Source organism: Natrix helvetica (genome assembly GCF_964273705.1).
Source record: "Natrix helvetica genome assembly, chromosome: 9".
NCBI classification, from domain to species: Eukaryota; Metazoa; Chordata; class Lepidosauria; order Squamata; family Natricidae; genus Natrix; species Natrix helvetica.
In genome coordinates, this window is record NC_138560.1 from 5,357,609 (window position 1) to 5,383,568 (window position 25,960).

Consider the following 25,960-nt stretch of genomic DNA (forward strand, 5'->3'; position numbering starts at 1 on the left):
CGATAGTCTGAGACGATTCCTATGCGTATGCCTGAGCGACAAATCAGTAATTTTGCATTTTTAGTTTGAAGCTGGTTGTTTGCACCTGACACCAACTTAAGGATGAGCTAGGCCAGGGGGTGTCCAACCTTGGCAACTTTAAGAATTGTGGACTTCAACTCCCAGAATTCCTCAGCAAGTGCTGGATGAGGAATTCTGGGAGTTGAAGTCCACAATTCTTAAAGTTTGCCAAGGTTGGAGACTGCTGAACTAGACAAGAGTGGAGCCAATTTGGGGGACACACTTAATCTACCCCCTCTCTCTCTCTTCCCCCCACCCCCCTTTTCTGCCCTCACAGGTTCCTACTTGACGCACGAGGCCAGCGGGCTGGATGAGCATGGAGAAGCCCGCGAAGCTTTTCTGAACGGCGGCGATGGTCATAAACGCAAGGAGGAGTTTTTCATCTAAGCCGGGGAAAAGGAAGAGGAGAAGGGGGGGAAAGGGGTGCTGTGTGAGGGGAGAAGCTGGCGAAGGAAGGGGTGCGTGCTGGAAAAGGGGAGAGAGGGTTGAAGAAGAGCTGCCATTCCGGCTAGGGGTAGGGTGGGGCGGGCTGGCTGGCTTCAAAACCGAAAAAAAACGAAAAGATGCTTTAAGGAATACAAAAACGAAACAAAAAACAAAACCCCCAACCATCGTGTACAAAACCGACCACCGGCGGCTGCCGCTATTTTCCCGGTTTGATTTTTGAAACCGAGAATTTTTTTAACCCCTCCCCTTATCCAGGAAGCTCCACCCCCTCCACCCCAGCCCCACCCCCTCTGCCTTCAGATGCCTCTTTCTGCCCAAACCCTTTTCATCCCCACCCTGTTCATTTGGTAGGGTTGGGTAGGCATGCTTAGCTCTGTCCCCCCCCCCCAAAAAAAAATAAAGTGGGGGGGGGACAGAGCTGCTGCTGCATTTTTCCCCCCTTTGGGGTGGAATCAGTACTTTGGGGAGGAGGCTGTTTGTAAATAAAATTTAAATGGGAGGTGGAAGAGCCATGGAAGGTTGACGGTGAAGGATGCCCCAATGCCCACCCCCACTCCCCATTGGTTGTTAAGTCCGACCTTCCCAGGTATTAGCACTGAGATTCACAATATCTGGGGAGGGAGGGCAGGGCCAATCATGGGAAGCTTTGAGGGGGGGCACCCTGGTCTTCTGGATGGATGGAGAACCCTTGACCTTCATTTCCAGGTTCTGGATGACCATGGAGACCTTGCGTCCAGCGTCCCTCTCCCTCCGCCATCCCACCATTCAGGAGTGTCGGCGTGATGGCCGTCTGCCCCGAGGGGCGTCTTGGGGATGTCTTGGGGGGGAGGGGTCTCTTCAGGGTGGGGGATCCTTTTCAGCTGCATGCTTTTCCCAGGGAGGGCCGGGGCTGCTCGAGGACTCTCGTGCTGTCAAAAGCAGGTTTTATTTCTTCAAAGCCATGATAGTTTTGGGGGAGGGAGAGGGAGGGAGGGAGGAAGAGGACGGGGTTGTCTGTCTGTCTGTCTGTCTCATCCTTGTTATTGTGGACATTCTTGGCCGAAGGGCAGGAGACGGGACCCACATAAGCCCACCCGAGCATCCCATTCCCACACATTGTTCGCCTCGTCATCCATCCATCTGGACAGCACAGCTCGTTGGGCCAGCTTCTGCGGGAGGTGGAAGATGTGGCTATTTTTATTGTTATGTTTTTTAAAAAAAATCCGTCCGGCTTAAATATATTGGTGAATGCAGATTAAAGTTGACTTGTCTCCAGCTCCTCCTTCCTTCCTCCCTCCCTCCCTCCTTCCCTTTTGTGTAGGTGGTGATGACCCTCCTGCTGTGACCCAAGACCACAGGAACATGGGTAGCCTAGACTGGGAGTCTCCAACAGTGGTGGGATCCAGCCAGTTTGCACTTATTCGGGAGAAGCGGTTGTTAACTTTCTAAGCGGTTCGGAGAATCGGTTGTTGGTAGAAATCTCCTTTTGTTTTTTTCCCCCACTTTCCAGGGCTAATCCTGTAAGGAAGGCAGGAAGGAAACATTCTGGTGTTGTTTCTAGCCTAATCTTTATTGCCCTGCTTACAGAAACTGCCTCTCTGTTAACCCTCATTACATTGTCACAGCTAAGGCGAAGCGCCCATCAACCTGAATGATGTTGAGTTGGCCACGCCCACCCAGTCACATGACCACCTTGCCCCGCCTACCCAGTTAGTCATTAAGACAGAGAATCGGTTGTTAAATTATTTGAATCCCACCACTGGTCTCCAACCTTGGCAACTTTAAGACTTGTGGACTTTAACTCCCAGAATTCCTCAGCCAGCAAAGCAAATTCTGGGAGTTGAAGTCCACAAGTCTTAAAATTGCCAAGGTTGGAGACGCCTGGCCTACACTACCCTCTCCTCTTCCTCTTCTTTCCTTCTCTCTTTCCACCCCTCTCCTCTTTCTCTTCCTCTCCTCTCCTTCTTCTCTTTTCCTCTCCCTCTCCCTCCTCCTCCTCCTCCTCCATCCATCCATCTCCTTCGGAAGAAGCTGATTTTGGCCGTTCTGCAAAATGGAACAACTGCAAAAGCAGAACCAAAACATAAGAGACTACTCATCCCCAAGGCTTGGATCCTGTTTCAATGAACTTCACCTTCTAAGATGCAGCTGTGGTAAAGATGGGTTCGGGAGCCCCTGTTAAAAAAAAAACATCTGCTTTGCCCCAGGGACAATTGCAACGGACTGCTGTGGATTTTAAAAAATAAAATAAAATGCCTGGAATCGCTGAATGTCGGAGAACTTCCTCCTGGATACACCTTTTTCCTAGCTCACCGTTCCCAAGGCAGTTGCCGTTCCCTGGCCCTCTTCTTGTGCTTCGCCCCGGTTTCCCCCCCCCCCAAAGGGGCATTTCCAACATATTCTCTCAATTTCTGACCACATCCTAACACCCTGGTGATTCCCGATGGTTCCTTCCAGGGGTTTTTTGCCGATTTTTCTCATTTGTGCCAGTAAATGCCCACCCTTCCCCTCTTCCCTGCCGTTCTCCTGAAAATCTCCCCCCCCCTACCTTCCCCACCCCTTCCCCTTCGTCTCTTGTCTGGGGAGAAAACTTGCAAAACAAAACAGAAAAAGAAATTGACCGTGTGATTCTGTGTCCGTCTCTGCCTCGCAGTTTTTTTTTTTATATATATTTGTTTGTGTCTTGGAAAGAAGGGGAGATTAAAAAAAAGGAAAAATATAATAATTAATATATAACTGGGGATTGGGATGTGTATAGAGGGGCTTATTCCTCTGCAGCCCAAGACTGTTTCCCCCGTGCCCGAAAGTTAATATATATGTAAATATCTATGTCTGCCTTTTAACCACCTTTGATACTTCAATAAATCCCCCTGATTAATTCTTTTAACACCAGTGGTTGTGCGATCCTTGTTCATGAGCGTGCGCAATCCTGCAGTGAAGGTTGCAGAACAAAGAAGGCGGGGGGGGGGGAACTGGTATAGAATGGGATACATCCCCTAGGCCAGAAGTTGGGAACGATGGCTCTTTTGTGACTTGTGGACTTCAACTTGTGGACTTACGACAGTGGTGGAATCCAGCCAGTTCGCACCTATTCGGGAGAACTGGTTGTTAACTTTCCAAGCAGTTCGGAGAAGCGGCTGTTGGAGGAAATCTTTTGTTTTCCCCCCCACTTTACAGGGCTAATCCTGTAAGGAAGGCAGGAAGGAAGGAAACATTCTGGTGTTGTTTCTAGCCTAATCTTTATTGCCTTCCTTACAGAAACTGCCTCTCTGGTTAACCCTTATTACATTGCAACAGCTAAGGCGAAGCGCCCATTGATGTGAGTGACATTGAGTTTGCCATGCCCACCCAGTCACATGACCACTGAACCCCGCCTACCCAGCTGGTCATTAGGGCAGAGAACCGGTTGTTAAATTATTTGAATGCCACCACTGACTTACGACCATAATTGAGCCTGCGGTTATAGTCCTAAGTTGTGACAGTCATTGAGGGAGGGAGTGCTTGTGCCCAATTTTACACTTTTTGTCACTGCCATTAAGTTAACAAGTTGACGCGAATGCCCTGATCATTAAGCGAAGGCCATAGTCGTTAAGCAAACCCATTGGTCACTATGGGGAGCTAAACTCCAGTTTTGGGGGGAAAATATTATAAATTGCAGTCAAATGACCACGGGACACCGCAAATGGCCATACATGCAGGCTGCACCCCAAATACAGTCATGGGACTGCAGTGGGATTCAGCCGATTCGGACCGGTTGCAGGGAAAGGACCCACCAAGGATTCTACAAGCCCCCCTCGGCTTATTTCTTGCCGCAGTTGTTAAGTGAATCACTGCAGTTGTTAATTTAGCTGCGTCTCACCATCTTGCAGCCTTCATCACTCCCCCACACCCTGTGTCCACATTTTCTGCTGCTGGCGGTTCAGCCGAAATCTTGCAACAAACATTTTAAGTCCGATTCAGCTGGAAATAGAGCTTCGCACTTTCCACTGCCTTCCATTTCTTTCCTTCGCTCTGATTGTCTTTACTCCAGGGGGTTCCTTCCCAGCGTTCCCCATCTGTCATCCTGTTCCAAACTCTCTTCTGCTGGAAAATATTTTAGGCTGGGAGCTCCCAGGAAAAAAATATTTTAAAACAATTGGAGAAGAGGGTGGGTGGGGGCTTAATGTTAAACAAGACGGTATAAATTCTCCAGTTTGCAGCTCTTTTTATGGAAGCAAGAACGGCACCAAAATACTTGGGACAAAGCAGCAGAATCTGTCCAACCTGTTGTGGCCTGTCAGTGGAGCTGGCAGCAGAGTCGGACTGTGAGGAGGGTTGGGGAGGAACATGGGCCAATCCTGGGGACTGCGGAAAGCTCAGACGAGGGCTCTGCGTCGGAGGCAGAGAGGGAACTAGACAGCAGTGAGGCAGAGGAACAGCTGGAGCCTGTTCCCAGTGTGTGCATGCGCAGAGCTGCCAGAAGACAAGAACAACTAAGAAAACAGGGTCGACTTGGGAGTAAAGCCACACCTTGGAGGTGATTGGCACCTCCCATAGGAAACAAAAGGGGCGCGAATGGGGAGGGGGCTTTTGCAGGAAAAAAAATCGTTCATTCGGTCCGGAAAGTTCTGTTTATGATTATAAAAGACTCTGTGCCAAGTTTTGCTTTGCCCTGCCTTTGGAAACTAGTTATCTGGCAGCTCTCTAAACAAGATAAGGTGCGTGTGGATAAACATACCTCTGAAAGACTGTTTGCTAAAGCCTTGCTGACTGTGAATGAAAGGAATTCACAGTCATGTAAATAAAAGAGGTTTTGTTGGGACCAAGATCTTGCTTCTTGCTGTCTAAGGAAGCCTGGGTCAGAACACAACCATGAACCATGCTTCCTGATGTGCAACTATTGTTTCCCCACCAGAATTAGCCTCAAAGGTCTTTGGCTGAATGTCCATTCTTTGGGTTGCATCATAATCACAAAGAGTCAGCCCTTTGCCCTCAACAATCTGGGTCCTCATTTTACCCACCTCAGATGGAAAGCTGAGTCAGTCTTGAGTTGGTCAGAATCAAACTGCTGGCAGTGAGCAGAATTAGCCTGCAATGCTGCATTTAACCACTGAGCCACGAGGGCTCCACTCCCTTAGTCCTCAACTGGGATTCACAGACTGCTTTCTCTTCTATTTTTGCTGCTTGCCAGTAAATTTATCTCAGTTTTAAAAACTGTTGTACACACCATATTGGAGAGGAAGAGCATCTTTTCTAAATGGTTATCTTAGATGATCACTAAAAAGAATAATAATAATTATGCCAGAAGGGTAGAAACATACCCATCCTCCGTGCCCTTGTACTGGCCTTTTGATTTGCAATGATTTCCCAGGTTTCTGGACCTCATGCTGCTCTCCTGCCCTTTTTGAATCAAAACCAATGGGCCCGTCTGTCCCTAATGCTGAAAATTATGGCAGCTGCCAGAGCCAAGATGGATGATGTCTGTTCATTGGGGCAGCAAACTCATCTTAAGAAGGAAATTGTTCTTAACGAATCTCATTTTCCTCATTAATCGGTAAGCATTTTTGCAGCCTTCTGCTCTTTGGCTTCATTGGTTTGCCTAATCCAATCTACCGCCAACCTTTCGGGGGGTTGGGGGGATTAGTAGAAGATGCCTCCAACATGAAATTGTGGAGCACGGAAGGCTCTCCTATCTAAACATGGGCCCTCATTGTTGTTGCCAGCCAGTGGCCAGCAGAGCTGGCAGCAGATTCAGACAGTGAGGAGGTTGGGGAGGAACGTGGGCCAGTCCTGGAGTCTGGGGAAGGCTCTGATGAGGGCTCTGTGTCAGAGGCAGAGAAGGGGCCAGGGCCATCTGACAGTTATCAGCTGCCTTCAGAGTCAGACATCAGTGAGGCAGACGAACAGCTGGAGCCTGTTCCCAGTGTGCGCATGCGCATAGTTGCCAGACGAAGGGAACAGCTAAAGAACAGGGGTCAACTTGGGAGTAAGGCCACAGGTGGACGGTGAATGGCCCCTCCCATAGGGAATAAAAAAGGAGCGAAAGGGGAGTGGAGTTTGCAGGAGACCATTAGTTCATTCCTGCATTCTTGCCAAGTATTGCGGCGTCTGAAAGATCTCGGCCTGGCCACTCTCCAAGCCTGATAAAGGTCGGTAATTGTGAACTATCTTGAAAGACTGTGGGAGAGGAAAGACTTCGCTGGAGAGGAATTCACTGTCAATTAAATAAAAGGGGTTTATCGGGACGAGGACTCGGCTTCGTGCAGTTGGGGAAGCCTCGATCAGAACACTTCTCTATGAATCCTCATCAGCTCACTTGTGCCATGCTTGTGGGCATAGCCGTGGCAGAGTTATTGTAGAGTGGTAGCCATTTTCTCTTCCTCTTGTCATTAAAGTGGGAGGTTGAAACAAGAATTAAACCTAGCAGTGAGGTAGGTTGGCATCGGGAGGGCAGGAGAGGAGATGTCATGGCCTGCCCTAGAAACCAAGAGATGGTGAGTTCTAGTCCCACCTTAGGCACAAAAGCCGAATGGGTGACTTGGGCTAACCATCAGGAGACAGTAAGTTCTAGTTTGTGTTAGGCATGAAAAGTAGCTGGGTGGGCCAATCACTGGGAGATGGTGAGTTCTAGTCGTCTTTTAGGCATGAAAACCAGCTGGGTGTCTTTGAGCCAATCATCAGGAGATGGTGAGTTCTAGTTTTGCTTTAGATATGAAAACTGGCCGGGTGACTTTGGGCCAATCACTGGGAGATGTTGAGTTCTAGTCCTGTCCTCTCTTAAGCATGATTGGTGATTTTAGGCCAATCATCAGGAGACAGTGAGTTCTAGTCCTCTTAGGCATGAAAGGCAGCTGGGTGACTTTGAGCCAATCATCAGGAAGCAGAGAGTTCTAGTCCCGCTTTAGGCATGAAAACTGGATGGGTGACTTTGGGCCAATCACGAGGAGATGGTGAGTTCTAGTCCTGCCTTAGGCATGAAAGCCAGCTGGGTGATTTGGGGCAAACACCAGATGGGTGGATGTTGACTTTTCTTCTTGGTGATCTCCTGGCAAGATTGGTTAGGGTCTTTTTTTAAATATATGGCTACGTCTTCGTTTATGACAGAGGAGTTAGATGGAGTTGCTCAGGATGGCCTCGTGGATAGCCCATTCTTAAGGGCCATTTTTGCCAGCTACTTTATAGCTTCACAATTTGAGAGGACAGGATACCCAGAGCAGAGGCGAGCCCAGGTGGCAAGCAACTTGCAATTTTGAGGCTGGCCCATTTCTCGGAATCTGCGGAGGTAGCCACCTCCTCTTAAAATGCATGGCTCTTTTACGATCTAATCTTTTATACATCCGAGGGAAAATTGACCTAGGCTGTCAATCGTTCCTCTGCTGTTGAAACCGTGCCCACCTCCCTCCCCCGAAAGCTGAAAAAGGATGCCCTGTTGGGGAAAGGAATTGGGCTGCATTCGGTTTCCAGATGACAAGTGTGACATGCAAATCTGGTGCAGAAACACACACGCACGCATGAAAACAGCCCTTAACCGGCTTCATTGCTGCTTGTTATAGAGCTGTCAAAACACAAGAGCCTTGATAAAGGCGGATAATGTAAATTTCACAATATCCTAAGATAAGCTAGGATAAGCTAAATGAAGACTGAGTATTTTATGACTCAACGTTGTGGAACTCCAACAGTTTGTCTTGTCTTCACATGTTTTACGAAGCGGGTTAACACCTTATGTCAGAACGCGGTTGATTTCTCTGGCTGTGACACGCGATAAGAATAGTTTAGCTTTATGGTTCAGTCTGATGTGTGTGAATGCAGCCTCTGGGTCACTCTTTCACTGCTGGGCTAAAGGACTTCCTGTTTACAATGGGCTGCCCTAGATTGCAGATTGCCTGAGTGCCAACCAGCCCCTTCGCTGAGACGCCTTCCTCTTTTTGCAGCCCAAATATCATGGCAGTTATCAACTCCCTAATAGACCCACATTTCTCCAGCTCAACAACTTTCAGAGGTGTGGACTTCAATTCCCAGAATGCTGGCTGTGGAATTCTGGGAGTTCAGGTCCAAGCAGGATGGCTGGAGAATGCTGGGAGTTGAAGTCCATGTGTGATTGCTGGGGAATTCTGGGAGTTGGAAGTCCACATGAAAAAAGAATTCTGGGAGTTCAAGTCCATATGTGATTGCTGGGGAATTCTGGGAGTTGAAGTTTGCCTTTGCTAGCTGTTGAATTATGGGAGTTGAAGTCCACACGTGATGACTGGGGAATTCTGGCAGTTGAAGTCTACCTTTGCTAGCTGGGGAATTCTGGGAGTTGAAATCCACCTATCCTAAAGTGGCTCAGATTAAGAAACACTGCAACATTGCAGGAGACTCTGCGCTGCTTATTATATTCCATGTTCTCTCTTCCCTGGAGATTAGACCCTACTTAAAATCGTTCATTTTGTTTTAACTATATCGGAAAAGCAAGCAATAGCTCTCCCCTCCCCCGCTTTTTTCTTTTTTAAGAACAAGAACATAAATTCTGAAAGGCAACCTGGTTATCCTGCATCTTCTATGCATAACTAGGGCTTACGGTAGTCCAGGTGGTACACCTTGGCATAGAGAGGAGTTCCTCTGGGGAGATGCAAAGCAACCCCTAACCGTAATCACCCCCATTGCCCGATTTGTTCACCCCAATAATGGAAGCACCGCTGATTTGGCGTGATGGAAAGGCCCAGCTTTTGACGTACCCAGAGATGGAAGAGACGGCACCTGTTTTTATGAGGACTGAATATCCAACGGAGGCCTTTTATGATTGGCTTCAGTAGAAGTTGGGGGAACACCGCTCTGCGCTGTCTTTGGCTCGGCCTGGTTTATAGCCCCCTGGGGTGCCGTAGACAATGCGGGTGATAAAAGGGAGGGGGAAAAAAACCCTGATGCCACTCGCACCGAACCGCTACCGTGGCAAGATTCTGTTATTTTTTATTTTGATGAAAGGAAGTGCCGGATGGGGGGACATTTAAACTGCACAGTGCGGAGACAGCATGATATATACTGGGTCCTCCGTACACCAACTGCTCCCCCCTCCCCTTCCTCTGCATATGCTCGTATGCAAATAATAGCAAAACACCACTGAAATTCAAGGCGGCATCACCTTAAGACTGAATGCAAAAGCTCTAACAAAAAGACCGCTCTGGGACGTGATGCAGAGGTGCAGAAGACCCTGGATCATGGTGAGAGTCTAAAAGGAGGACATCTAACCCGTAAATGGTTAGATGTTGATCTGAACCGCAGGCCAAAGAGGGGGAGGTTCCTAAAATAAGAAGTGATTGCTTTATCCCTCCGTGTTTTCAATGCTGCGTTTTGCAGAAAAGGCGAGAATATGCTGTGGCCCGCCAGCGGCCAGCGGAGCTGGCAGCAGATTCGGACAGTGAGGAGGTTGGGGAGGAACATGGGCCAGTCCTGGAGTCTGGAGAAGGCTCTGATGAGGGCTCTCTGTCAGAGGCAGAGAGGGGGGCCAGGGCCGTATGCCAGTTATCAGCTGCCTTCGGAGTCAGACATCAGTGGGGCAGAAGAACAGCTGGAGCCTGTTCCCAGTGTGCGCATGTGCAGAGTTGCCAGGCGAAGGGAACAGCTAAGGAACAGGGGTCAACTTGGGAGTAAGGCCACAGGTGGACGGTGAATAGCCCCTCCCATAGGGAATAAAAAGAGGAGCAAAAGGGGAGTAGAGTTTGCAGGAGACCATTAGTTCATTCCTGCATTCTTGCCAAGTATTGCGGCGTCTGAAAGATATCAGCCTGGCCGCTCTCCAAGCCTGATAAAGGTCGGTGATTGTAAACTATCTTGAAAGACTGTGGGCCAGGACTTTGCTGGAGAAGAATTCACTGTAAATTAAATAAAAGGGGTTTATCGGGACGAGAACTTGGCTTCGTGCTGCTGGGGAAGCCTAGGACAAAACAGAATATATTTGCCGACTCTTGCAAAGAGACCTACGGAGGACCATGAATGAAATTGAGGAGACAGGGTGCAGAATACACCCCAAACAAGAAAAACCAAACACCATGATATGGATACAGTGTTAATCTTCCTCCCCCCCCCCCCCTATTTTGGAGGGCTTATCTGATCCTCTCTTGGTTCTGGAATGCCAACTTTACCTTTCATAATCAGAGTCTTCCTGTTTCGTTTTTAAATAAGGCTTCTCTCTTTATTACAAATTTTCTTTGGCTGGAGAACAAGCAGATATTGTAGCTATTGGCCAAGTGAGCCACAGGAAAAAAAGAGTATTTTAGCCTAGTAACAGAACGGCAGGCAAAGAGCAGCTAATATAGCTGGAAAGGAGAGATTCATAGGAACTCCAATATCACTGCTGCCCCCACCCTCAATTTCTTCCAAACAGGTCCCCCCCCCAAAAAAAAAGTCAAGATAACAATTCCCCCAAATATACACAAAAACAACCAGTTACTGTACACCAAGGATATTGCCGCCAGTCCATAATCAATACAGGGAAAAAAGTTGGATCTTGAAAAACTTCGTTTCATCCTACGGAAAGGGGGTTTAAAAAAAGGTTTAAACAGCTGGTAGTTGTTGCAAAGGATATTTTAACTCAGTGTTTTTCAAAATTCGACAACTTTAAGATGCGTGTGTGTGGACTTCAGCTCCCAGAATTCCCCAGCCAGTGTGGAGTTCTGGAAGTTGAAAGTTCACACATCTTAAAAGTGGCCAAGATGTAAAAATCTGATTTAGAAGGACCCTAAATGTTTAATGAACATTTAGGCTTGATATTCTCCAGATATATAAGTTATTACATCACACCCAATCCTCCAGTTCAGTGTTTCTCAACCTTGGCCACTGTAAAATATGTGGACTTCAACATCCGGAATCCTACACTGGCTAGGGAATTCTGGGAGTTGAAGTCCATGTGTCTTAAAAGTTGCCAAGATTGAAAAACACTGCTCCAGTTAGTATCAACTGGTATAAGAAACCCAAACAACTCAATGAGGAAATCCTAATTGTCTCTAGCATCAGCACCTCATTGCTCCAATTTGCACAGTGGTGCTTAAAAATAGGAGAATTCTTTTGAAACGTTCCAATATTCCTGCACAAACATGATCTGAAACACGATCCATTCTCCTATGTCTTAAAACAAGATAGAGAGAACCCAATTAAACAAAAGAAAACATTATACTGATTCATTGATTTGTTGCAGGAAATGATCTTCTTGGCTCGTTTTAGAACTTGTGTGGAGAACAGATCACGCTTGAGGTCCTATTTATGGTGGAATATGCAACTTTCAAAAAGGTTCACCACCTTTTAAGCAAACTCTCAGGCGATGTTTCCTTTGCTGACCTTCCTGCCTGTCTCAGCATTGTAAAGAAGAGCCAAATAAGTTCACTTTTCAATAACAGTCTTTCTTTCTCTTCCCTCTGCTCGTTACATCTGTTTTACCTAATACTGAAAATCTGTTCAAGGAGATTTTGAGAGAATAGCTTCCCGAGCCTTTAAAAAAAGGAAAGATATAAATAAATTTGTAAGAGAAGTCCTTTTAAGCTGCTTGAATTATAAAGTTGGATCGACCTCAGGCAATGCCAAGGGGGAAGCGTTTTTAAAACACTCAGTAGATATTTGAATGATCAGATTCCTCTCCAGACCTCCAACTATCAAGGAAAAATGCCTGACCGTTTTCCCCCAAACAACATCTTTTGTGAGTTTGTATATACAAGCAGTCCTCGGCTTACGACTGTACTGGAGCCTGCCTATTACAGTCACAAGTTGTGACCACCTAGGAGGCAGTGCTCATCTCCGTTTCAAAGCCGAAGAGCCAGCGCTGTCCGAAGACGTCTCTGTGGTCATGTGGCCGGCATGACTCAATGCCGAAGGGGCTCGGAGCGTTTTTACCTTCCCACCAAAGGTGGTTCCTATTTTTCTACTTGCATTTTTTACATGCTTTCGAACTGCTAGGTTGGCAGAAGCTGGGACAAGTAACGGGAGCTCACTCCATTACGCCGCGCTAGGGATTCGAACCGACAAACTGCCGACTTTCTGATCGACAAGCTCAGCGACTTTGCCACTGAGCCACCACGTCCCTATGATTGGGGGGGGGGGGGCTGCTGATCATTAAAGTGACCACCGTAGTTTGAAAGCGATCACTGCAGCCAATGATTTTTTTTTTAAGGTGCCGGTTTTACAAAATATGGAAGCAAATGCCAGATTTTGCCAAAATTGTCGTAAAATACAGTCGCGTGAGCGTGTGACACTGCAAATGCTTATAAATGCCAGCCGGCCGGCCGAGCACCCAACATGAAACTGCGTGACCACGGCGGGGGCAGCCACTGCAACTTCAGAACTAGGTTGCAAGAAACAGCCCCCCCCCTCCCCCAAAGGAAGTCCACTTTAATTTCAAACGGTCATAAGCTGAGGACTAGCTTTACTCTTTCGTGGAAATTTGACCTGAAGAACGATCAAGAATGAAAACACAGATAAACTTCCAAGTGGCCTCAACGACCCTCTAAAAGGATGCAAAGGTCCAGCTGTCTGCAAGGAAGATAAATCAGGGGTGTCAAACTCAAATTTCATTGAAAGTCACATCAGGGTTGTGTTTGAACTCGGGGGGGCGGGACGAGGGTGGGTGTGTCACTCGTGTCAGGGGCACCTATGGTAGCCCGAGTGATGTAACACTGAAATTGGAGTTTGGGTGGGCCACAGGTGCCCCCTGGGACTCTGTTTTTGGCCGCAATGGTTTCCAGGAGCTCCCTTTTGGCTGGCATTGTGGGCCAGTCCTTCACTGATTCCAGGGCAGCCTGTGGGCCAGATCTAAACACCCCGTGGGCCAGCTCCGGCTCACAGGCCTTGGGTTTGACACCCCTGATATAAATCCTTCCATTCCCCACGATCCTGTCAGAGCGGAAGAAGCTTCTTGGATGAGAAGCGAAGCATCTTCAAAAGGAAAAACAAAACAAGGATGCCCAGTCGCCCCCTGAAAAAAAGGACCTTTGGGACAACTGTGACCGGGATGACTGAGAATCTTGGCCAACTTTTATCAAGAACAACGAGATCCTTCCAGCGTTTCAGAAGAAATAGACATTTACTAACCGGCGTTATCTGCTTCACATCACCAGAGGCTGGGTGTCTCCCCCAACAGAAGGCACAGAGTCGAGGCTGCCTTTGTAAATAGGGGTTCGCTGTCCAGATTCCTCCCTGAAAAGGAAAGACCAACGTTAACCGCTTCTCCCCACCGAGCCACCAATCCACGAAGTGAGAAAGACGCGGCCTAGACTGGTCTGAGGAACGGGGCAAAGGATGTTATCGGCTCTTCCGTGCTTCTTTAGGCATTCTCGCTTCCCAGAGGCCGGTGAACTATTCAGTCTCTATTAAACTCAGCCTTAGGAAGACCCACAGCAAGGGCTGGTTTGGCTAGTCTAAAGAAAAGAAGAATTAGGGCTGACATGATAGCAGCCTGCCAGCGTTCGAGGGGTCCAATTATTCTGCAAAGCACCAAAGAAAGAATGGATGGAAACTAACCAAGGAGAGAAGCAACCTGGAATTCAGGAGAAACTTCCTAACAGGGAGGGCAATCAACCAGTGGAGCAGAAGTTGCCTTCAGAAGTTGTGGGCTATTCTATTCTATTCTACTCTCCTATTCTATTCTATTCTATTTCATTCCATTCTTCTTATTCTATTCTATTCCATTCAATTCATTCCATTCCATTTCATTTCATTCCATTCCATCATTCTTATTCTATTCTATTCTATTTCTATTCTATTCTACTCTCTATTCTATTCTATTCCATTCTATTCTGTTCCATTCTATTCTATTCTACTCTCTATTCTATTCTATTCCATTCCTCCTATTCTATTCTATTCCATTCCATTCAATTCATTCCATTCCATTCTTCTTGTTCTGTTCTGTTCTGTTCTGTTCTATTCTATTATTCTATTATTCTATTATTCTATTATTCTATTATTCTATTATTCTATTATTCTATTATTCTATTATTCTATTATTCTATTATTCTATTATTCTATTATTCTATTATTCTATTATTCTATTATTCTATTATTCTATTATTCTATTATTCTATTATTCTATTATTCTATTATTCTATTCTATTCCATTCCATTCCATTCTTCTTATTCTATTCCATTTTACTCTACTCTCTATTCCATTCCATTCCATTCTTCTTATTCTATTCTATTCTATTCTATTCCATTCCCTTCCCTTCTATATAACCCTCTGTAAAAAACAATGTACCCCTACTAGCATTAACAGGAATGGCAGCTTATGTCCTTGGGTGGCATAGGCCTCAAACGTTGGGTGCAAACAAACAAACAAAAATTCAAATCCCTGCCTGGGACCAGAGCAGGCACGCCCCTGACCACCACAGCCCCCAAATCCCGCCGGACACTCACAAAGCCATTTTCTTCTGGACGGCTGCCCGGTGACGGGGAATGAGGAAGGCGAAGACCAAGATCAGCAGCAGCAACAGCACAGCTGGGAGGGCCACTGCCAGGGCCAGCATTGGGGTGCTGAGGGACAGCACGGACTCTGGAGGAGACAGAAGGGTCAACGCAAAACGGGCAATGAGCCCCGGGCGCCCTCCACCCATCTGCCTCCATCAGAGGGCGGGGAAAGGCAGCCAGCAGTGGCCGCGGGATCACCCACAGGGAGACGGTTAGCTACGCTGTTATTAAAAGAGGAGTGGCACCAGCGAGCCTTCAAAGCAGGCAGGGCTGGTTTCAGAGGGTGGCTTTCTCTAGGTTTCTCCCGTAAAGGATGTGCCAGGTTACATGGGAGTGTCTGGATCAGTGGTGGGGTTGCAGGTGGTACGCCCCAGTACGAGAGTACCGGTGCTGCCGGGAGCACCGGGTACCGTTCCGGTACGGTGCTCCAGAGGGTCCACCCACCCGACCTCGTTCCTTACCTGTACTTGAAGGGAACGGGCCAACTGTGCACACCGCACGCAGCTTACGGCGCCTGCGCGATGCTCCGCCGAGCAGCTGGAGTGTCACAGGAGGTAAGGAGGCATGCGCACATTCATGTGGTGGCTGCTGGGCCCCGTTGCACCGTATCGGTTGCAACAGGGTCCGGACCCCACCACTGGTCTGGATCCTAATAGGTTTGAGGGTGGAAGTTCATTCTCCGAGCTTGTGGGTTGGTTTCCGAACCTTTCGTTACCAGGCTGGGTAACATCTTTAACGGAGATTTAGGGGGTGTTCTGACATCCCCTAAATCCCCACTCAAGATGTTGCCTAGCCTGGTAAATATAAACGTTCCGATACCACAAGCTCGGAGAAGGAACCTTCACCCTCATCTGATGCCCGAGTGACAGATACTCACCACTATGGGTTTATTTATTTACTTCGCGTATGACATATCATACACGGGAGCGGTGTGGTGGCTCAGTGGTTAGCACGCTGGGCTTGTCGGCTGAAAAGCCGCCGGCTCAGGTTCGAGACCCAAGCATCACACGACGGGGTGAGCTCCCGTCCTCGTCCCCTAGCTCCTGCCAACCTAGCAGTTCGAAAGCACGCGAATGCGAGTAGATAAATAGGTACCCTTTCTTGCGGGACGTTAATAGCGTGTGACGTCATGCTGGTCACATGACCGCGGACAGTGCTGGCTCAATGGTCTTAAAATGGAGATAAGTGCTGCCCCCTATAGTTGGCAATGACTAGTGGAGAAAATTGGCAGGGATTTCTTTACCTTTATTGTACGGGGACTAGCAATATATATTAACATTTCACTTTTCACTTAAGGGGCTCCGGAGCGGGCCATTTTCCCCCTCCTGGGGGTCAGGAATAGTCACCGAAGCCTGGGGAGGGCGAAAAATGGGCCCCGCCCTGTTCAGGAGGCTGAATAGGCCACACCCAACCCACAACGGGGCAGAGAACCAGTTGCTAAAATTTTTGAATCCCACCCCTGCCTTCTCAACACCTGATGGGCTTTTTTCGCTGGAAGTTCTCCCAACAAACATGGAAGATACCAAGTGGGCAGACTTTATACGGGACGTCCAAATTCAGGTCTTCTCACCAAAACTAAAGCTGCGCTTGGCGCTCTCCACGAGCAAGCGGACGGATTTGCTCTTGGTCAACTGAGGCAAAGTTGGATGGTGGGCCTGGCAAGTATAAGTCCCGGCTTGCTCCTGGGTTAGCTTGGAGAGATTTAAGGAACCTGAGGGCAGGATCCAGTCATCTCCCTGTTGATAGGAGGAAAAAAGAAAAAAGAAACGTCAACAGAAAGCTTTTTGATCTACACAACGAAGCTATGAAACTCCGCCAGCTTTTCTGACCCCTGAAAAGACGATTTGGGAAAGTGTCTACAGAGATTCTCAATCACCCAGGTCATGGATGTCCCAAAGGTGGTTTTTATAAAGGCAGCTGAACTTTCTGGGGTTTTTTTTCCAGTGGTTGGACTAGATGACTTCCAAGGCCCCTTCCAACTCTGTTATTCTATAGTGAGATGGGGACAAGGAAATTAGATGACAGATAGTGATAGATAGATAGATGATAGATAGATAGATAGATAGATAGATAGATAGATAGATGATAGATAGATAGATAGATAGATAGATAGATAGATAGATAGATAGATGATAGATAGATAGATAGATAGATAGATGATAGATAGATAGATAGATAGATAGATAGATAGATAGATAGACAGATGATAGATAGATGATAGATGATAGATAGATAGATGATGGATAGATGATAGATAGATAGATGATAGATAGATAGATAGATAGATAGATAGATAGATAGATAGATAGATAGATGTGATAGACAGCGGTATGTATAGATAGATAGATAGATAGATAGATAGATAGATAGATAGATAGATAGGTAGGTAGGTAGGTAGGTAGATAGATAGATAGATAGATAGATAGATAGATAGATAGATAGATAGATAGATAGATAGATAGATAGATGATGATAGATAGATAGATAGATAGGATAGACAGCGGTATGTATAGATAGATAGATAGATAGATAGATAGATAGATAGATGATAGATAGATAGATAGATAGATAGATAGATAGATAGATAGAGACAGACAGACAGACAGACAGACAGACAGACAGACAGACAGATAGATATAGGCAAGAAACAGAAAGATAAAGATTGACAGAAACAAAGAAGGAAAGATAGAAACAAAGAAAAAAAGAAACAAAGAAGATAGATAGATGGATGGATGGATGGATGGATGGATGGATGGATGGATGGATGGATGGATATAGACCTCTAGAAGTTGTGAGTAGTCCAATACTGGAGGTTTCTAAGAAGAGATTGGATAATCATTTCTCCGACATGGTATGTGGTATCCTGCCTGAGCAGAGGGCTGGACTAGAAGACCTCCAAGGGCCCTTCCAACTCTTTTGCTACTCTCTTCCATTCCGAAGCCTTGTTCCTGCTCCCTTACCTCTCGAGTCCACTCATAGAGTGGTGCCTGGGAGGCGTCCGCTGAACACTGAAGTTGCAGGTTGTCCCCTTCAAGGACCGAGATGGATTCCCCTACAGTACCACACCAGGAGTTGGGATGGCTGACAAAGACGTTGTGCAGATCTGAGGAAGAGCAGAAGACACGGAAAGTCAAGCCTTCCTCCTTTCCACATCATCCCTCCCCCCTCCCCCTTCTCAATTTGGAGAGCCAGCCTAGCAGGGTTCAGGTCAGGGTCTCCGTTGCTGGGGCTCAGGAACAGTTTTCCATCTATCCCCCCTCACTCCACCCCGCCTACACGTATCAAAAGAACCAGCGTGGCTCCAATTTCGGTTGCTTCTGCTTCTAAATCTGTCCTGTTCATGGAACCGTGCTGGTTGAGAATCAACCGTGCCTGTGAGAATATTTTTTCCCCTCCGCTCATAAATGTGCTTTTTATTGGCATTTCAAATCCCTCCCTTTCCATTCTCGGTCTTCTTCGGCTAAACACTCCACTGCAGATCCCAAGGATACCTGGAGTGTGAACTGCAGGAACACGGTCTTCTAAGAGGAAAGAGTAACGCAATCTCCTAGTCCTCATCTCCCTTATATCTACTGCCCTCTGGTGGCTAGAGGGGGAATCTGAAACCCACCCCAACCCGCCACATACACTCCAGCTGCAAGTCCAGTTCATCCGAGACGGTGGTGTTGTCGGAGGCGTTCAGGCTGGCACAGCGGTAGGGCCCGGCGTGCCAAGTTTGGACGTCGCTGATGGTCAGCAGGAGGCGCCCGTTGTCGTGACTCACAGCGACGTCATAAAACCAGCAACGCAAGTCGTGAGACTGGTCCAAAGAGATCCAAGCACGGAGCCACTGGAGATGGGAGAAAGAGCAATGTTGATTGCCAGCCTTAACCGGCAAAAGCTCACTGTTTGTGGCTGGGGGATTCTGGGAGTTGGGAGCCCACAAGGCTTAAAGTTGCCAAGGTTGGACACCCCTGATTTAATCGGATTGGTATTGTATTATGATGATTATTACTCTGTTGCTTTGCATGTACATTGAGAGCTTCTGCATTGGAGACAAATTCCTCGTGGATAATCAGCACAGTTCATTGCATTCTCTAATCTATTCTATCTCTATTCTATTTTCATTCTACTCTATTCTCTATTCTATTTCTATTCTATTCAATTCCTTATTCTACCCTATCCTATCCAATTCCTAATTCTATTCCTTCTATTCCTTCTATTCCTAATTCTATTCCTTCTATTCCTAATTCTATTCCTTATCTTATCCTACTTTATCCAATTCCTAATTCTATTCCTTCTATTCCTAATTCTATTCCTTCTATTCCTAATTCTATTTCTTCTATTCCTAATTCTATTCCTTATCTTATCTTATCCTACTCTATCCAATTCCTAATTCTATTTCTTCTATTCCTAATTCTATTTCTTCTATTCCTAATTCTATTCCTTCTATTCCTAATTCTATTCCTTCTATTCCTAATTCTATTTCTTCTATTCCTAATTCTGTTCCTTATCTTATTTTATCCTACTCTATCCAATTCCTAATTCTATTTCTTCTATTCCTAATTCTATTCCTTATTTTATCTTATCCTATCCTATCCAATTCCTAATTCTATTCCTTCTATTCCTAATTCCCATTTCTTCTATTCCTAATTCTATTCCTACTTCTAATAATTCTAATTCTATTAACAGAGGCTTGCTTGTTAGAGGCAGGCAGGGTCAAAGCAAAATCCTTCATTAACCTACCTTGCTATATTTTTGGAAGGTGAAATCCGTCACATTGTCCCCATAACTGACCAGGCATTCCAAAGTCACATTGTTGCCCTCAAGGATGGGCCCCTTCTGGTCAGTCAGATGGATGGTGGAGAGCCCTGGATTATAAAGTTGGAAAGAGAGGATTAAGTTTCCCCATCGCCTTCTTTTCTTCTCCCTGTGTGGTGGAGACCATCCCCAACCCACCATTTCCCTCCCACCTGCAGATCAAGATTCCTAATTACATGTTTCTTCCCTTTCTCCAATTTGAGTTCTTGCTCCTTACTGTTCTCCCGCAAGCTCAACCCAGAAGGAGAACAACAGAGATGGAAGGGACCTTGGAGGTCTTCTAGTCCAACCCCCTACTCAAGTAGGAGACCCTGTTATCATTCCAGACATCTGGCTTGTCGAGTCTCTTCTTTAAAACCTCCAGGGATGGAGTAGCCACAACTTCAGAAGACAAGCCGTTCCACCGGTTAATTGTTCTAACTGTTTAGGAAATTTGTCAGGAACTGTTAGGAAATAGAAGCATGGAAATGCGATGCGGAGAGGACCATGGACTGTGGGGTCCTTGGTGCTCTCTGAGCTTGGTGGTTTTCTTGCAGACATTTCATGGCCTCGGTGTTCCCTAGTTGGGTCACTAGGGAAGGTTTTCTTGGTGCAAGAAAGCCACCAAGCTCAGAGAGCACTAAAGACCTCACAGTCCCTCTTCCACTCCCTTCTGGCCCTGATGAGGTTCCCTAGTTGGGTCACGAAACGTCTGCAAGAAAACCACCAAGCTCAGAGAACATTAAGGACTTCACAGTCCCTCCTCACAAACTCTCCTCAATGCAGCGTTCTTCCTAGAAGCATGAATGACTTAAGGCTCAAAATATCACATTTCAGACATGCGATGGGGAAGGCAGAGAAGGATCGAACACTGGAAATTCGGTAGAAGGGAAGAGAGGCAGCCAGATGGATGGGCTCACATTTACAGTGGTAATGGGGGCACTGTTTGACAGACCTGGTTAGGGACCAATTATCATGGAGACAATCCATTTACAGGAAGTCCTCGACTTACAACCCTTCCTTTCGTGACTATTGAAGTTATAACAGTCCTGGGGGAAAAAAGGGACTTACGACAGGTCGTTGCACTTAACAACTGTTGCAGGACCCTTCTGGTCACTAGATCAAAATTTGGGCACTTAGCAACCGGCATGTATTACAATTGCAACATCGTGTGTGTGTGTGTGTGTGTGTGTGTGTGTGTGTGTGTGATGAGATCTTCATCTGCAACCTTCCCAACCCCTTGAGAACAAACCAAGTCAATGGGATATGTTTGGTTTGCTTAATGACAGCATGATTCACTGAAGAGCGAGAGTGATTTGCGGCAAAACCGTCATTAAATAGGCCACGACTCATTTAACAACTGATCATTCTGGCTCCAACTCTGTTGTGTAAATCGAGGACTACATGTATGTAGGGGGTTGTTAACACTGACTCAATTATGGCACATACTCAATCAATCAATTAGTCGACCTCTTGCTACTAACCCAATAGATTAGCAAGAAGATTGCGAAACAAAAACTTCAAACAGCGACTCCAAGTTCTCTTTTTTATTCATCAGCCGCGCAAGATTAATGGAACTTGTGCTATCATACACCCTTTGCAACAACAGAGAAGCATCTGTGTCCCCCCCCCCCAATTTAAAAACTGAGAATTGAGGTTGGGAGAGCTAGTCTAAAACCACATCCTTCCGGGTGTCGCCTGCCTGTGACACGAAGACCTTAGGCAGTTATATTTTTGAGTGTTGCATAATGATGGCTCGGGGTGATTGGTGTTGGAGTGACACCAGGGAGACCCTGATTTGGGTTCGTGGGTGACTCGGGGTGAATCACACACTCTCAGCCCAGCCAACTTCCTAAAGGTATTGGGGGGAGGGCAGGGGGGGGGGGAAGATGACAAATGTTCAAAATTTACAAAATGGCATCCCTGAGCTTGCAAATTTTGACTCCTGCTACAGGCTGTGCTAACCAAAGACAGGATACCAATCTAACCAACCGGCAAGCTAATATAATTCAAGAATTCGTGGTTTGAATCTTGCCTTGACGTGGTTCGGTGCAACGCCAGGAAAAGCCGCAGCCAAAACTGAAATCCGGGATGTTTCGCTGGAGATAATTCAGGACCGTTTACTTCTTAATAACAACCTTATTCTTCGCTCTCTTTATTTATTCTGCTGAAAGGTTTTCTTCACAGAGATCTTATAGATCTGCCCCCTTAATCGAAATGAACCCGAATTCAAGGTCAAGCAAAACAACATTTTTTAAAAAAAACGCCTTTTGGTACCGTCCATGCGGTGTTCTGGTCAAGGATATGGAACTGGGCTGCCATTTTCTACACCAGGGGTGTCCAAACTTGGGAACTTTAAGACTTGTGGACTTCAACTCCCAGAATTCCCCAGCCAGGCTGGCTGGGGAATTCTGGGAGTTGAAGTCCACAAGTCTTAAAGTTCCCAAGTTTGGACACCCCTGTTCTACACCAATGGGCCATGTTTTGCCAGAATGCTCCACTCTGACCTGTCCGTCTTAGGTAGCCCTGCACGGCTTAGCTTACAGACGTCTTTCAATTGCACATGCAACTTCGCCATGACAAGGCAATGACCCATGAAGGTGGAAAACATCCTTTATCAGCTTTTTAAATTAATAAATCAGTAATTTATTTTTATTGCTTTCAGGAACGTTTATGGTTTTATTGCTTTTAGTCCTGTAAGATGGCCGGAATTGCTTCGAAGCTTCAAGATAACGTGATTTGTTTAATACCACTTTATAATGCCTTGCTAAGTCCACACATGGAATATTGCATTACATCGTGGTCGCCATGATATAAAAAAAGATGTGGAGACCCTCGAAAGAGGGGAGAGAAGAGCAACAAAGATGATTAGGGGACGGGAGGCTAAAACTTATGATCAACGGTTGCAGGAACTGGGTATGTCTAGTTTAATGAAAAGAAGGACCAAGGGTGACATGATAGCAGTCTTCCAATATCTCAGGGGCTGCCCCAAAGAAGATGAAGCAGCCTATTCTCCAAAGCACCCGAAGGCAGGACAGGAAGCAATGGATGGAAACTAATCAAGGAGAGAAGCAACTTAGAACTAAGGAGGAATTTCCTGACAGTTAGAACCATTAATCAGTGGAACAACTTGCCCCCAGAAGTTGTGAATGCTTCCACACTGGAAGTTTTAAAGAAGAGATTGGACAATCATTTGTCTGAAATGCTATTGGTTCTTCTGCTTGAGCAAGGGTTGGACTACATGACTTCCAAGGTCTCTTCCAACTCGGTTATTCAATAGCGAAGTGGGCAGCAAGCAAATTAGATAGATAGATAGATAGATAGATAGATAGATAGATAGATAGATAGATAGATAGATAGATAGATAGATAGAGATAGACAGATAGATAGATATAGACAAGAAAGAAACAGAAAGATATAGACAGAAACAAAGAAGGAAAGATAGAGATAGACAGAAACAAAGAAAAAAGAAACAAAGAAGGATAGATAAATATAGACAAGAAAAAAAAAGAAAGATAGACAGACAAAGAAAAAAAGAAATATAGATAAATGGATAGATGATATAGACTAGAAAGATATAGACAGAAAGAAAGAAGGAAAGATAGAGATAGATAATACAGACAAGAAAGAAAAAGACAGAAACAGAAAAAAGAGAGAAGATAGATGATATAGACAAGAAAGTAAGAAAGTTGGATAATATAGACAAAAAAGAAAGTAAAGGATAGAGAAATAGAGATATAAGGAGATAGATAGATAGATAGATGGATGGATGGATGGATGGATGGATGGATGGATGGATGGATAGATAGATAGATAGATAGATAGATAGATAGATAGATAGATAGATAGATAGATAGATAGATAAACCCCTTTCCTAACCATTTCCCAGCCAGATTGGTTATGCTGTGCCAAAACTGAGGTCTCTGTGAAGCCAGGAAGAAAGTTGCCACCTTCAGTTTTGCTCCTGTGCGGTTTGAAGCATAGAGGAGGAAGAAAACAGATCCCTCCCCAAACCTCTAAGTCGTAAAAAACTCCTCCTCTCAGAAATGTCAACATCAAAACAACTGCGGTTTACAAAGGGGAAAAAAAAGAGGAAACGCTTGAGACCCAGAGATCACCCGTGTCCAACGACACAGAAGGGGTTTTCTCGTGACCCGCCTCCCCTCTTCCAGCCGCAGCTTTCTCTGCACGAAACGTCTGTCCTACAACACCTCCCCCCCACCCCGCCCTAAAAAGGAGTCGGATGAGCAGGTTCAAAGATAAATAAATAAACCCTGCAGAATTTATTTAATTATTTTTGCATTGCAGTTACAACGCCCCATATATATTTTTTTCCTCCCCTACTGCCCCACTTCGTTGTAAACCTGGTCGGGGTTATTGGTCGGGTTTATGCAGCTTTCTGCGCACTCACAACCAGTTTGCGCAAGTTGTTGTTCCGTGCAAAGGTTAAGTTAGGATTGTGCAAGCCCGCGCGGCGTTCCCGGGGAGACGCTCAAAGAAAGTGAAAGTGGGGCCGGGAAGGAGCAGGAGGCTAATAGGAACACTGTGAGAGTGGGATCCTAAAGCGATTCAGAAGGGGTTATCTGGAGTTGCGCAATCCTTACTCTCCCGCGGTGATTTTTTTTAAAGGAACCCCCTTTCCCCCTCCCCCCCCCCCTCCGTGGAAGAAGAAGAAGCTGCCTGCCCTGGCCCGATATTCTTATGAACCGTTTGCAACCATTTCCTCACTATCCTGCCAGAACTGAAGAAGCCTCTGGGATCAGAAGCGAAACGTCTTCAAAAAAGAAATAACCAAGAAAATCCACTTGCCTCCTGAAAATAAGTGGGAACAGCCAACCACTTTTGGATGACAATCTCTAAAGACCCCATTTCCACGCTTTAGCTCAGGGGTCTCCAACCTTGGGAACTTTTAAGCCTGGCGGACTTCAACTCCCAGAATTCCCCAGCCGTTGGCTGGGGAATTTTGGGAGTTGAAGTCCGCCAGGCTTAAAGTTCCCAAGGTTGGGGACCCCTGCAAAGTTCAGCTTCTGACCCACCCCGGCGGCTGGGGTCACACACCTCTCTGACCCCACCCCCCAAACCAGCTTTGCTGCCTGGGGAATTCTGGGAGTTGAAGTCCGCCAGGCTTAAAGTTCCCAAGGTTTGGAGTTTAGCAAAGTTTAAGCCCCTGACCCAGCTTTTCACCGACCCGGGCGGCTGGCTTTTCACACAACCCGCTGACACCTCCCCCCCAACTAGGAGCCTTTTGCGTGGCTACCTGCCTATCTGCTTTTCCGAGAGGGGGGGGGGGAGAGTATCCCGCGATCCGACTCACCTGCTCGCCCGAAGCGGAGAGTCGCGCTCAAGGCCACGGCGAAGAGCCAAACCCGAGGTCCAAACTGCGCCATGGCTGCGCTCCGACGGCGGGATTCCCTCCTCTGCGCGGGGCTGAAAACAAAAGCAGGAAAGGCGGGCGATCGCGCGTGGAAGGGCTTGGGGGGGAATGGAGTTGGGGGTCCGGCAAGGCTGGACGGGGGAGACGAGCAAGTGGGGCAGCCAAGAGCCGTCTGAGTGGTCGAGTCCGAGTCCTCCTCTCCTCCTCTGCGCTCTGGGCTTTGGGAGCGGAGGCGTCTCTGGGCAAGGTTGGGCGCGAGGGGCGGGGAAGTTAATGACTAAACCAGCGAAACCGGTTCGAGAGACTCGGGTCGGGCAGGGCGCAGAAGGAGCCCGGAGGGGGCGGAGGTTGCGACGCTGGGGGGCGGGGGGGGGTGGTTTGGTTGGCTTGTTTTCCTCGTCCTGCCCGGTGAGCAGCGCCTCTGCTGCGGCTGCTGTTGCTGCCTGCCTGCCGGAGATCTCGCTTGGCTGATCTCTCGCTTGGCCCGATGGACAGCCGGCTGGACGGACGGACGGACGGGCGCCTGAGTGGCCGTCCGTCCGGATGGATAGACGGTTGGATGGATGGACGGCCGGCTGGATGGATAGATAGACAGTTGGGTGGATGGACGGCCGACTGGATGGATAGATAGACGGTTGGATGGATGGACGGCCGGCTGGATGGATAGATAGACAGTTGGGTGGATGGACGGCCGGCCGGCTGGCTGGCTGGATGGACGGACGGACGGATGGCCGCCTGAGTGGCCGTCCGTCCGGATGGATAGACGGTTGGATGGATGGATGGACGGCCGGCTGGATGGATAGATAGACGGTTGGATGGATGGACGGTTGAGTGGCTGCACCGCCGGCTGGATGGACGGCTTACCTACCTACCGCGGCTCACTGCACTCCGAGTCCGGGACCGTCCTCCACAATCCCC

At 47.1% G+C, this 25,960-nt stretch overlaps 2 protein-coding genes across 2 annotated transcripts in view; one reads left to right on the forward strand and one right to left on the reverse strand.

Moving 5' to 3' along the window:
* CADM4 (cell adhesion molecule 4) overlaps positions 1-3,373 on the forward strand; it is a 153,155-nt gene extending 149,782 nt beyond the window's left edge. The window contains exon 9 of the mRNA XM_081962260.1: positions 338-3,373. Coding sequence (XP_081818386.1) covers positions 338-447 — 110 coding nt within the window. The 3' untranslated portion in view covers positions 448-3,373. The remainder of the gene's footprint in view (positions 1-337) is intronic.
* A 7,236-nt stretch (positions 3,374-10,609) lies between these two features.
* On the reverse strand, positions 10,610-25,302 carry LOC309396903 (cell surface glycoprotein MUC18-like). Its single transcript, XM_081962451.1, has 8 exons — positions 24,983-25,302; positions 19,615-19,739; positions 18,517-18,718; positions 17,850-17,992; positions 16,460-16,625; positions 14,839-14,974; positions 13,522-13,626; positions 10,610-10,971 (listed from the first exon to the last, which is right to left on the reverse strand). Exons 1-7 carry the CDS (start codon positions 25,053-25,055, stop codon positions 13,536-13,538), a joined length of 936 nt encoding a protein of 311 aa, XP_081818577.1. The 5' UTR covers positions 25,056-25,302; the 3' UTR covers positions 10,610-10,971; positions 13,522-13,535.
* Positions 25,303-25,960: the final 658 nt, after the last annotated feature.

Excerpts from the sequence above, each read along its gene's own strand:
- LOC309396903 (XM_081962451.1), bottom strand. The coding sequence starts at position 25,055 with ATGGCGCAGTTTGGACCTCGGGTTTGGCTCTTCGCCGTGGCCTTGAGC. Across the intron at positions 16,626-17,849 it reads TCTATGAGTGGACTCGAGAG|GGAGATGACTGGATCCTGCC; the intron begins GTAAGGGAGCAG and ends TCCTATCAACAG. Across the intron at positions 13,627-14,838 it reads GTCCAGAAGAAAATGGCTTT|GGAGGAATCTGGACAGCGAA; the intron begins GTGAGTGTCCGG and ends TTTCCTTTTCAG.